The 12,092-nt window shown below is 31.9% G+C and overlaps 1 protein-coding gene across 1 annotated transcript; it reads left to right on the top strand.

Moving 5' to 3' along the window:
- Window positions 1–1,489: 1,489 nt before the first annotated feature.
- On the top strand, window positions 1,490–7,789 carry LOC127730073 (BTB/POZ domain-containing protein 6-like). The gene is made up of 4 exons (XM_052238119.1): window positions 1,490–1,533; window positions 5,567–5,823; window positions 6,193–6,476; window positions 7,151–7,789. The coding sequence occupies exons 2-4, from the start codon at window positions 5,567–5,569 to the stop codon at window positions 7,627–7,629; spliced, it is 1,020 nt and encodes a 339-aa protein (XP_052094079.1). The 5' UTR covers window positions 1,490–1,533; the 3' UTR covers window positions 7,630–7,789.
- Window positions 7,790–12,092: the final 4,303 nt, after the last annotated feature.

Below are 12,092 nucleotides of genomic sequence, written 5' to 3' on the forward strand. Positions count from 1 at the left end.
TGTTAAAGCTGAATATTTATGATTTAAGGAATAATAGCGAGCAAAACAAAAATAATTTTAGATTATGTTTCCATTAAAATTTATTAATCCTCAAGCATTACAATAAAATCAAAATTTAAGATAATTATATCAAACACTCATCAAATATACGAGGCTATAGTTTAGTATGCCATACGTGCGTTACGTCTATTTTAGAATTATTAGTGGCGTTTGAATCAAATCAGTTTGATGGAAAAGGTCAATTACCAGCTTGACGAGCATTGAAAAACAAAAGTTTAAAAAGTTGGCCAAATCTAGCTAATGCAATCTATCCCTGGAATAGAAAAACCTTGAAATTTTGTTTGATTTAACTTTTTATGAATAGTTAAATTAAAGCAGAAGATCGAATTTATGATATTTCTTGTTAGCACAAAAGGGGTGACTACCGGGCCGGTGATACGAAACGTCCACCAGTAGTGACAATGACCAACTGGTTGAAAAAACAAATCAAAGATACCCGGTTTATAATTTTTGTACGCCAGACTTGCGTTTCGTCTACACAAGAGTCATCAGTGATGCGCGAACAAAAACAGATGGAAAACCAAATCAAATAGGAAGTTGAAAGCATGACAAACCGAAAATTCGGAAAATTTATGCAAAATAGGGCTAAGCAATATATGCCTTGGGGAAGAAAAAACCTTTAGTGCGTCGAATAATTCATAATTGTAATACTGTAAATTTACAGAAAATTAAAAATTTCAATGAGATTTCATCTCAACAACAACTACAATAAACATGGTAAATATTTCGATTATACGGGAATATCTAAATAACCCTTCATTTTCCCATCTTCAATAAACTTTACATGTATCTTATTTGTGTAAGAGTTGTCATCCTTTGGTAGGTATTTAAAATAATAAAATACCATAGATAAATGACTTAAATTCTGACCTTCGAGAACTTACAAGTTATGTAAAATTCATTTTTCAATAGTGGCATAAAAAATAAAAATACAAGAATCAACAGTACATTACCGATGTTCATTTTGAATACACAAACCAAAGGGAGGTCATTCGTGTAGAACTTCTGGTTGAAAAAAAGGAATATGGCATACTAGTTCTGATTGAACAATTGAAATGGCAGAAAAAGTTTATATATCCAACTAGAAATAAATCGTTTAAAGTTGATACGCAATAGATAAAATATAAAGAAAAAGTAGAAGACGATAATTTGTTGCAAGAATTTTGTAAGGTAAAAAAAGCTATCAGTTTCAGAATCATAATTTCACATCACTACACTAGACATCGCTGCGGGTATTAGTATATATCTTCTGATTATGCCAATGCCATACTTTTCATATGTATTCTTTTTTTTTTAAATTGAACCAAGTATTTTATTTTTTAGTAAGAAAGTAGTGATAGCGGTAATTTTCTGTTTACAAAATAACTAATGAAATGAAACGGATCGTATTTAAAATCAGTGGCACGTATCGTGTATTTAAATGAAAGAAAAGAAACTTCTGACAATAAAACAATGTTACCATTCTAATCAAAGGTAGGATATATTGAAAAATATATATTTTTATATTTATGCATTTGAAACTTTTACCCTTCTATCAAGATATTCCAAAGAAAAATTGTTTGTGACTGATGATGAAGATGAACACCAGTTCTCTAATATTATTTACAATGTAGGGTATTTCTAAATCTCACTTTTCAAATACACAAAGTATTTGATAAAACTCTTCTTATTTTAGCATTTTAGTATGTAACTATCAATTAATGATTTCTGTACATTATGGTTTTGTTATCTAATTTTTAATTTAATCAATATACATTCCATACAGTAAATGTCAAACAAATCATTCTATTATAATTTTGAAAGATTATAACAGTAGTAAATGATTTTTGTTAAGCTATTTTGATTTTACATCAATTCATCCAAACAATTCAATATTTATTTCTGAGCATACTTAAATAACACCAGCTTCTGAACAGATTTTAACTACACTGAACAGATCTTTATTGATCATAAATGAAAATCGTACTGAATTTACCGCAGTTGATATATATGTATGACTAAAATTGACTGAAATATTGAACTTGACTGACTTATATTGCTCAGTCTGAATCTTTGATATCAGGGTAGAATTTAAAACCACAAGTCAAAAACAGACAGGCAACACCACGACTAAAAGAAGAAAATAAAGACAAAATGTCAAGTAAAACCACACAGAAAACTAAGGATTGAGTAAAACCATTTCAATCCTGCTCAACTAGTGACACCTGTTAATTACACCTATAAAATTACGCTGATCAGTCGTAACAAAGTTTTAAATGACATTTTTTTCATGACAATTGTTAGAAAAAACCATTACATATTGAAAGGACCGACACTGAAATAAAATATATCACAAGAAGCTAAAGAAAAAAAAAGAGGTGGCACAGTGGTATTTCTGAGCCATAGGGATAGCCTTTTTAGAATTTTCACCACTTTCTTACACTGACCCAGAAACTACATACACAATTAATTGAAAAACCTTCAGCTTGGAAAAATATGTACAGTAGATGTGTGTTTTTATCCAATAACAGTGTTCATATACATTGACCTAAGTAGGGTACATAAAAGAGCATCCGAGTTCCCGGAAAGTAAATACTACCGTGCCACCTAAACTCAATTAAAGAGAAGTGTGAACTCATGTGCTACGAAACGACAAGCAGTTCCTGCATCCTTTTAAGCATCAGTCGTGTTGTTCATAACAAGTAAGCTTCCTTTGAAAAGTTGGTATTGTTATAAACTTGTAAATGCAGATGAGATTGTGGTCACCATAAATATATTTGTAAATATATTTTTTTAATTAAGAAAATATTACTGGGGGGAAGAGAAGAAAAATAGAAGAAAGACAGAGGAATGCCACGCCAATAGCAATTTTACATCATAAAATTGACAATGAGGGTCGGTTGAGAACAAAAAGATAGGATTTCAGCTTGCTTTCATATTGTGAATTCTCCATTTATATGTATCAACTGTCCAGCAGCGCTTGCATATGAAATATATATCTTCCAGTTGATACGATATTCAAAAGGTTTCCTGTCATGATTTCTTTGATAGAGAGTTGTTGCTTACAAGGAAACGTTTGAACCAAGGGTTCCCAGAGGTAAAGTTGAAGTCGTCTCTTAGGAAGTTTTACGGGCGTTATCATGAGTTGGTCGTCTATTATATAATTACCGTGTCTCAGAGGACCACGGACATGTTCCCATTGTCAAAGCGACAAGCCCGTCTTCTTTTCATCGATTATGACATCACTGAATGAGACTCAATACCAAGTATGTACTTACCATGAGCTAACGTGTGGAGCAGGATCTGCTTACCCTTCCTCTATACTTGAGATCACCCGGGTTATTTATTGTGTTCGTTTTGCCATGTCTTTTTCTCATATAGTGTTTTGTAGACTGTTGTTTCTCATTTTGTCGTTTTTATTCTTGCCATGATTTTGCCAGTCTCTCTACGACTTATGAGTTATGTTTCTCCCTTTGAAATTTTGTGCCTTTTTAAATGCTAATAAATGAAGGAATACTGAAGTTTGAAATTAAACAAATTTTTTTTCTGGACAAAGGAAATCCAACGCCGTAACCGGTACAAACAAAACAGAAATTGGCATATGTGAATGGTTTTACACTAGTAATTTTAGGGGCCCTTTATAGCTTACTGTTCGGTGTGAGCCAAGGCTCCGTGTTGAAGACCGTACTGTGACCTGTAATGGTTTACTTTTATAGATTTTGACTTGGATGGAGAGTTGTCTCATTGGCACTCATACCACATCTTCTTATATCTATATAGAATCACAAATACAAAAGCTAAAGCCAAATCAACCCTGATTAAATTAATGGTGAATGTAAATACTCTTGAAATTGAGAGGGTTCTGCAAGCCCGATTAAAAGTAGATAATTAAATCATAGAGGCATCTATAAACTTTCGCGGAGATATCTTCAGCTTTATCACGAAGACTAATTGTTTTCAATAGTTTTTGTAAGAATGAACCTTCCATGAAGTGAACCGTGATAGAACGAACAAGTCAAGGAATACCGTTTCAATTGGAAGATATATATACACCTAATGCAGTTGCTGCTTCTTGAAAATTGATACTTTTCAAGTTGGAAAATTTAAGTAATCTCTTTTGTCGTCAATTTTACATTCCAACCTACTCGTTATGTAAATTGCATTATGTAAGTCGTGAAATAAAGCAGACATTATTGTATCTGTAGGATCCTTTAGTTGAGCGGAATAGATGTAAATATCATTGTCACTAAACTTTGAATTACTCATTTATATTGAGGTTCGTGAAGTTAAAGGACAATGCTAGCTTCTTCATGGGAATCCTCTGTTTGAAGTCTGTCTCATGCAAATACAGAAATAGGTTGGCAAGACAGGACATAGTTGGTTCTCATAGGAATGGTGACTGGTTGTTGAAAAAACACGTCCTCAAGGTATTCCAATTGTAGCAAATAGTTGTTGATTTAAAAATCAATAATGACGATCATTCAAGATCGGTTTTAGATCAAAATTCTATATAAATTTAATAACTTAGTTTATCCGCGGTTTGTGTTGCTCAATCTTTGATTGTCTCCATTGTTTTTTTTTACTATTCGTCTATTCTTTTTGACATCTTTCTATCATTGTTCGACTCGTGGTTTTTAATTGAAACCTTAGTATATTCTTCTTTACTCGTGTTTAAAGTGTTGACTTCATGGAAGATTTTCCCCGGCAACATAGACGGATAAAATCTTTGACGTTATAGATATATCACATTATGATAATGTAACTTAGTGGTCTGATTGAAATGTTTTTTTCTTATCAAAGTTCTAAAACATATATACAAGTCTTGTTTTTACCATTTCTTTCATAGTTTGTTTTGACATCTATTGTCAAAAAAACGTTTAAAAAAAAACAAACAAGTATTTATAAGTTAATAAATTTGGCTATACATTTAAGGTCCCTTTTTGCTCCTCGCATATTCAAGTATTTGTCGACCTTAACTTTCACATTATTGGGTTTGAACGTTTGAACGTTCCAAATGAAGGTAAATCCGATTTTTTAAAGTGCTATTTCCATCTTTTAAACGAAAACATCACTTTTTAAATTCCATGCGCCCGAATTGTTTTTCTGGTTTTATCTTTGCTCGGAATGCCCAAACCCAAAACATTTGAAAGTCAAGAATGTATAAATACCTAAAAACGTGAGAAGCAACAGGACCAACAACGGACCTAAATGAATAGCCAAATGTATCTGAGGTCAATATTGCCTGAGGGAGTTGGAACCTTTGTTTCTTAATAATTTCTTAATTTATCAACGGAGGATTTAAGAAAAGTTTGTTATTAATCATGTTTTACTAATATCTGATAAGAACATGTATAAAGTTTTTACTTGCATTAAAACTGAAAAACAAATTTCAGCTGTAGATTACATTAGATAAAATGAAAGTATCCTAACAATAACACCCTTTCTATTGTTCTATTTTACCTATTCTTTTACTTACACCATGTAAGGACGTGAAAAATTTACAAAAGTTAATTTTTCTGTATAATAGATGTCAGAAGAGGTTATCGACTGGAGGCACGATAAATCGCCACAAGACTGTCTTAAATATTTACTGTTTAAAGAAACCTTATCAGATGTTCATTTCATCTTCAACAATGACTATTCGTCTGGTAGGGTACCAGCACATACATTTGTACTTGCCATGCGCAGTGCAGTCTTTGAAGATGAATTATTCACAGAACGTGCAGAACACGAGGATATTCTTGTAGAAGATATTTCAAAAGACATATTTGAAATGATGTTAAAGTAAGCTCCTAGTTCGATTTCATTTCTTTTTCTACAATTGTCATTCATTGATCAAAACTATAATATTAACTCTGTGTAATTTTCATTACTTTTTACTCTGATAAAAAGTTTGTCACTTAAAATTTGCTTTGAAGGAACATTTTATCTTCGTTTAAATATTACAGTCTTTGTAAATGAAACATATGGTTGTTTAGAATTTTATTTGGTAACAACACTGCTGACTGAATGGAGTAATTTTTTTCGAAACGTGTTAACGATAAAAAGAAATGTCTAAAAATTCAATTTTTTTTTTTTAAATCTTTGATAATTTTTCGATGCATATTTTCATAGTTAGTGTATTTGATGCTATAATTAAAGCTTTTATTTTAGATATATTTACACAAACATGACAAAGATAACCAATGCAAATAGCGTCGGTTTGTTACAAGCAGCCATGAAATATCAGATTCAGGGACTAGCCGACTTGTGTGTTGCACATATGGAAAGATCACTCAACCGGAACAACGTCTGCAAAATTTTGGACGAGGCAGTCAACTTCGACATTCCTTCATTAAAGACAAGTGCTTTATATTTTCTTTCAAATTTTACCAGGGAAGTTTTCAAAACAGAGGGATTTTTATCTCTTTCTTACACTAGTCTGGATTTAATTTTAGGTAAGATTTACGTAAGGAGATATATGGCATTAATATCGCAACACTTCAATTCATTTTCCAGAATACCACAATTTTGATGATGATAATATGATTAATCACTTAACCAAAGCTTTTCTTATCATCAGAACAATCATTTTTGAAATTTTCAGATTCATTTTTGATTGAATTTCATTTTATAAAGAAACGCATTTTGTATCCCGAATCAACATAATTGACATAATGTTCAACAATATTTGTGTTATTGCTAATTGAAAGAGATGTACAATTATCAAATGACAAGATATGTGATTTAAGCAAGTATTATAAGACTTATGAATTTCTTACCATTTTATGCTATAAAAAACACCAACACAATTCAAATCCTTTCTTGAAGACATTGTGTATATCAAGTTGGAAAAAAAAATACTTCCTCCATCGTTTAACAGATGAAAAGTTTTGTATAGTTCGTACAGAGAGCGATGACCTATCCCATCACGCCCAACATTAATAAAACGTTATTTTCAGTTGCCGGACGGATGCATTTTTCTATACCCTCAGTCAATTTAGTCAACGGTTGATGTCAAGAAGTAAATTAGGTATATATTATAAAATTGTTTAAAAGGGTATTTTTTAAAATTAAATTAACACAGCAAATATAATTGTTTTTAGACCTTCTGTCTTCTTTATCATTGTAGATCTTGACAAACTGTCAACATCTGAAATTGAAGTTTTCAAAGCTGTCGTTTTGTGGGCTGATGAGCAATGTAAAAAGAACAATATACCAGATGAAGGGGAAAATAAAAGAAACATACTTGGAGACATGTTCTACAAACTCAGAATTCCTGCTATGACTTTACGACAGTATTCGAACATTGTGGTAACGAGTGAATTACTGACCGAACAAGAACAGTTACAGTTATTTAAGTACTTCACACTTCAACCGTCATCGAAATCAAAAGTATCCGTGACAATTGCTAATTTTCCGATGAAACCAAGGTTAAGGACAAAGGCTTTAGATGATTGGCAACCCAAAAAGTCAACACCAACAAAAAAGAAACAAGTACGATTTGCATCAAGTAATCAAGTAAATGTAACGCAACTCCCGGCCGAGCCAGTTTACGGGGAAGATAACTTAGACGCAAGAGAAGTGGAAGCTCAAGAAGTTTTTGGATGAAATACTTGTACTATGTACTGTCAATCAGTAATAAAACATGTTATCTTTAGATAACAAGCTAGTTGTGCTTTTAATATTTTGTTCTGTTGATCTGTTTTTGTGTACTCACTGAATATTAATATTTGTTATACAAGTATGTTTATATAAAAGTTTTTTTTTGTCTGTTTCTTTTTTTTTTCTCATACCTTATTCGATCAAGCCGGAAATAAAATATCAAATCGTGCGGTCTGATATGCAGTCTGGTAAGAAATCTTTATATTATCCGTATTAAATGATATTGATAGTCTGGTAAGAAATCTTTATATTATCCGTATTAAATGATATTGATAATTTAGGATAAATAGATTATCGCGAACCGTGTTCATTATCGATCTTGAATTATTCCACAATAATATCGAATTAAAGACCTCTCCCTGAGAATCGATATAGAGCAATAAGGAAGTTTACGAATGATACAACCAGTTTAAAGAAAAAACATTACAGATTCATCTCCCCTCCTCCGGATTGACCTTCCATTGTCAATAATTGATTACATGTTCTGCCCGATTTCACTTACAACCGAAAACTAAACCAGTACGATTGACTGTTGTTTGCTCAACGTCTAGTGGCAATTATTTAATACATATTCAGGAAGAAAACAAATTATAAGACCGTTATTACAGTAAGTTGAATCTGCAAGAAAGGTCGCATGGGAGGAAGTACAGGAAGTTGCGACTGCCATTGAAAAAATAAGGGATTGTTGGAAAGGGGAGACATCTTACATTGTTACAGGGCACCTACGGCCCCTCAGAGAGTTGTTGTCAGTATACTTTAACGTGTAGAGCTAGTGGCATACACCCAAACACGAGGATATACTTCGATATGTTATCAGTAAATTGATTAGCCAAAGGGACAATAAAAATGTTTTAGGGAAAAGTTTGGTGTAGTTTTGTTTATACTAGATGGGATCATTAATTAGACGATAACTCTCATTGATGTTTTATACTGAATTCTTAGAGGTTATAATCAGCAGTGTCCATGTTGTACCTTAATGTATTTGCATATGTCACCATTCGTTGTGGACTAAAGCAAAGAAAATAAATGTAAATTAATTTACCAAAAATCAAATGTAACAACATATAACAAGGTTGTAACAACACAGCAGCAAACTGTCAAATCCTCTGGAAAGAGATTGACTAATCAGGTAGGTACTAAGCACAAAGATACCAATGTTTTTTTATCATTAAGAATTTTAGAAAAAGAGTTCCCTTTTAAGGTTTTCTTTCAATAGATTATAACTTGGCCTTTAGTTGCCCTAGGTATCACTATTAGTGGATATGATGCGTACCATTGAGTTCACATATGAACATTGGCCTTGATTTAACGGGTTTTTTTCACATTTGGCATAATTATGCAACATATTCTAAAACTCACTTTGACTGATCTTTTTGATTGTATAAGTTGGAAATATAAAGAACATATAAGGAAGTGAACATGTTTTCGTTCACAACAACTTATACAATCATAATTTACTTGATATATTTTTTAATTCATTCCAATCATGGACATTCTTGTGATATTGCCTTCTAGACAATAACATTATCTAATTATGATTTATTGATTGTTCTTTGCTGAACGTCCAGTGGCCAATATAAATTATAAATCCCAGAGATAGGTTTTCAAATTGAGTCTACCGGAATGGACGGTGTGGAATTTTGACTGGCAGTAGAACAAGATGATATGTTGGTTAGAGGTGGGAAATATCTAGCAAGAGGTTACCTAAGGGCCCATCAAAGAGATATTGCGAGTGTTCTTTAATGTCCCGATATCAGACCATGTTACTCTCCTCGTGTATAGAATTTAACGTCCCACACAGCCAACCGGACACTCCTTAACATCAAATGGTATTCCTGACAGACGGTATTGATCATGTTGACAATATTTCTAAATCCTGCATTTATGGAAAAAATAATATATATTCGAGTCGTACTTTCCATCAAATTTTTTTTAACGAAACGAGAAAAAAAAATCGGTTAAAATGTCAAACCAAAACAAACCTTTTGCAGTAGTTTACCCGATTAAAATTGTGACAAAAAGGTATTTAATAAAATAATTGTTTTTGTTTTCAGATAACGGTGCTACCTTGATATTGACAATCGTTAATAGAATCTTTATTGAGTCAAAAGAAATGTTAAGAAATTTAAATCAACACGTTTAATCTCCGTCATTTAAAAGACAAAAATAGATTTAAAAATAATTATCAAAACAATAAAACCGATCAAGATATTTTATATCGCATATATTGTTCTTAACTATCAAATCCACATTGTTCAGCCATTAGGCCATGCAATAACAATTATAAATGTTCATTAAGATACAGTTTTTCATCTGCTCTCTCGCAAGTTTATTTTTGCATTTGCCCTTCAATCTATCATTTTCTTAAGTGAATAACTTTTTCAGCAATATATACAATCTATGTACATTGTCGGAAAATATGAAATTTATTTGTACGAGCTTTCAGTAGAAACAGATCGAAAAGCGATGCTCGCCGAGCTTTTCTCTTTGTTTCGTAGCAAGTACAAATAAATTATATATTTCCAAAAATGTACATATATTGTGTTTATCCTGTAATTTACACCCGGCCCTTAGAGGTTTAGTTTTTTAATACAAATCGTTTTCTCTGATCTTTAAAAGAAATTGACATTAGTTTAAACGCGGACCGCGAAGAGGACCCCAAAACGAACTGTCACGCTACAGAAATATTCACATTACCGTTTGCTCAGCATGGTAGTCGAGTAACAGGAGACTTTATTTATGGTCCAGTTATTTGTGCAATAGTTGACTGATTGCAGGATAAAATTATATTATGTGTTAACGAGATAGCCGAAATTACTGGACATGCACGGGTATTTTACATATTGGTTCAGCACACATTTGCCTCATACAACAGCTTTTGAAAATGCTATTGTAAAACTGTTATATACATGTTCCGGACCGTATGATTGTTTGGACCATATGCGTATATGTCAACGTATATATGTCCCGCCTAACAAAAGTTCCCCCTGGAAACTTTGTTATAAACAATGCCATAATATCAGTTCCTGTTGGAACAAATATTCTGTAACCTTTATTCCGTAAGGGGACAAATTCTATAATATTTGTTCCAGTGGAAAATATATTACAGAATATTTCTTCCACTTAGGACTTATATTTCATGACATATATATTCATATGTCCGACCATACGCGTATGGTAAGGTTAATTAACACGACGAAAGTTGAGCTAAATATAAGACTCCATAACTATTAGGGTAAAATATCCAAAAGATTATTAAAATCTTATTTCAAAGATGTTACCATCCAAAAAAGAATTTTACAGAGCGACAGATCACGTTTGGTGTAAAATGAGAACAAAAATAACTCCACTATATATTCATAATTGAAATGCATATGACCGGAATATCGCTCTTGTGCGTATTTAAAAATATATAATTTTATTTTTGGACATTTAACAAGGCTAGAAAATTAAAACACAATTTTATTTAGCGAGGCCTTCCATCAAAAAGTATGAATAGGGTAACAGGATCTGTTGGTGTATCATATTCATGGAAGGAAGAAACAAGATTCCGCCGAGTTTGTCGGTCGTTAAACATGACGAAAATATATGATATTCCGGAATATATACTGGCATCTTACGTGTTATTTTGGTTTGGTTTTTTCTTCCATTTCATTGGATTTGTTGCTCCAAACTGGTATAGCTATACAAAGTATGGTAACACTACTATATATGGCGGTCTTTGGAAAACCTGTGATAAAAATATCGGTTGTCATGATATAATTGATGGTGACGTATCTTGTAAGTTAGCTTAAAACAGTACCTTTCTAATATTTGATTAAAAAATTTCACCGGTATTTTCGCTACAAAAGTTACAGGTGGGATTTATTCGCATTCAGTTTCTATCCTGTTTTGATTTTTAAGATATATTTAATGTTTATTTAAACAAAGCATAAACACGTTTATATAAATATTTTGCATTTTTCTTATTTTTTAAATAGTTTTTTGTGTTTTTCCATGATTTCTTGTGTGAAGACTCTTCTTCGGGGAAAAGAATTCACGCGACTTATATCTCCAAGAAATTGCATATCTTAAATATACCATTATTCCTTGGTATCACCTATATTGGATGTCACCAAACATATTTCTGAAATAGAACTTTCGTCATAGAATTATTAATAAGCTTCAAGTGAAAACATTCACGCAGACACTATTCCTCCTTTACATGATTAATGTTTTAATGGAAATTTTGGGTTAAATATCCCATTTTTTTGTCGGTTGCGGCTTTTTCTTATGTTATTTGTCAGACGGTGATTTTCCAGGTGAATTACGTTTTTCATAATTTTCAGATGTTTTTGTTTTGAATTTTTTACCTTTGGTAATAACTAGCCATGTTTGGTGAAAGTTTGTGTCAAAATCAAAAATACACA

The sequence above is a fragment of the Mytilus californianus genome, unplaced genomic scaffold, assembly GCF_021869535.1.
Source record: "Mytilus californianus isolate M0D057914Y unplaced genomic scaffold, xbMytCali1.0.p SCAF_2, whole genome shotgun sequence".
Classification (NCBI taxonomy): domain Eukaryota; kingdom Metazoa; phylum Mollusca; class Bivalvia; order Mytilida; family Mytilidae; genus Mytilus; species Mytilus californianus.

Coding starts and splice junctions, on each gene's coding strand:
- LOC127730073 (XM_052238119.1), top strand. CDS start 5,567: ATGTCAGAAGAGGTTATCGACTGGAGGCACGATAAATCGCCACAAGAC. Junction 5,824..6,192: donor ATATTTGAAATGATGTTAAA/GTAAGCTCCTAG, acceptor CTTTTATTTTAG/ATATATTTACACAAACATGA. Junction 6,477..7,150: donor TAGTCTGGATTTAATTTTAG/GTAAGATTTACG, acceptor TTATCATTGTAG/ATCTTGACAAACTGTCAACA.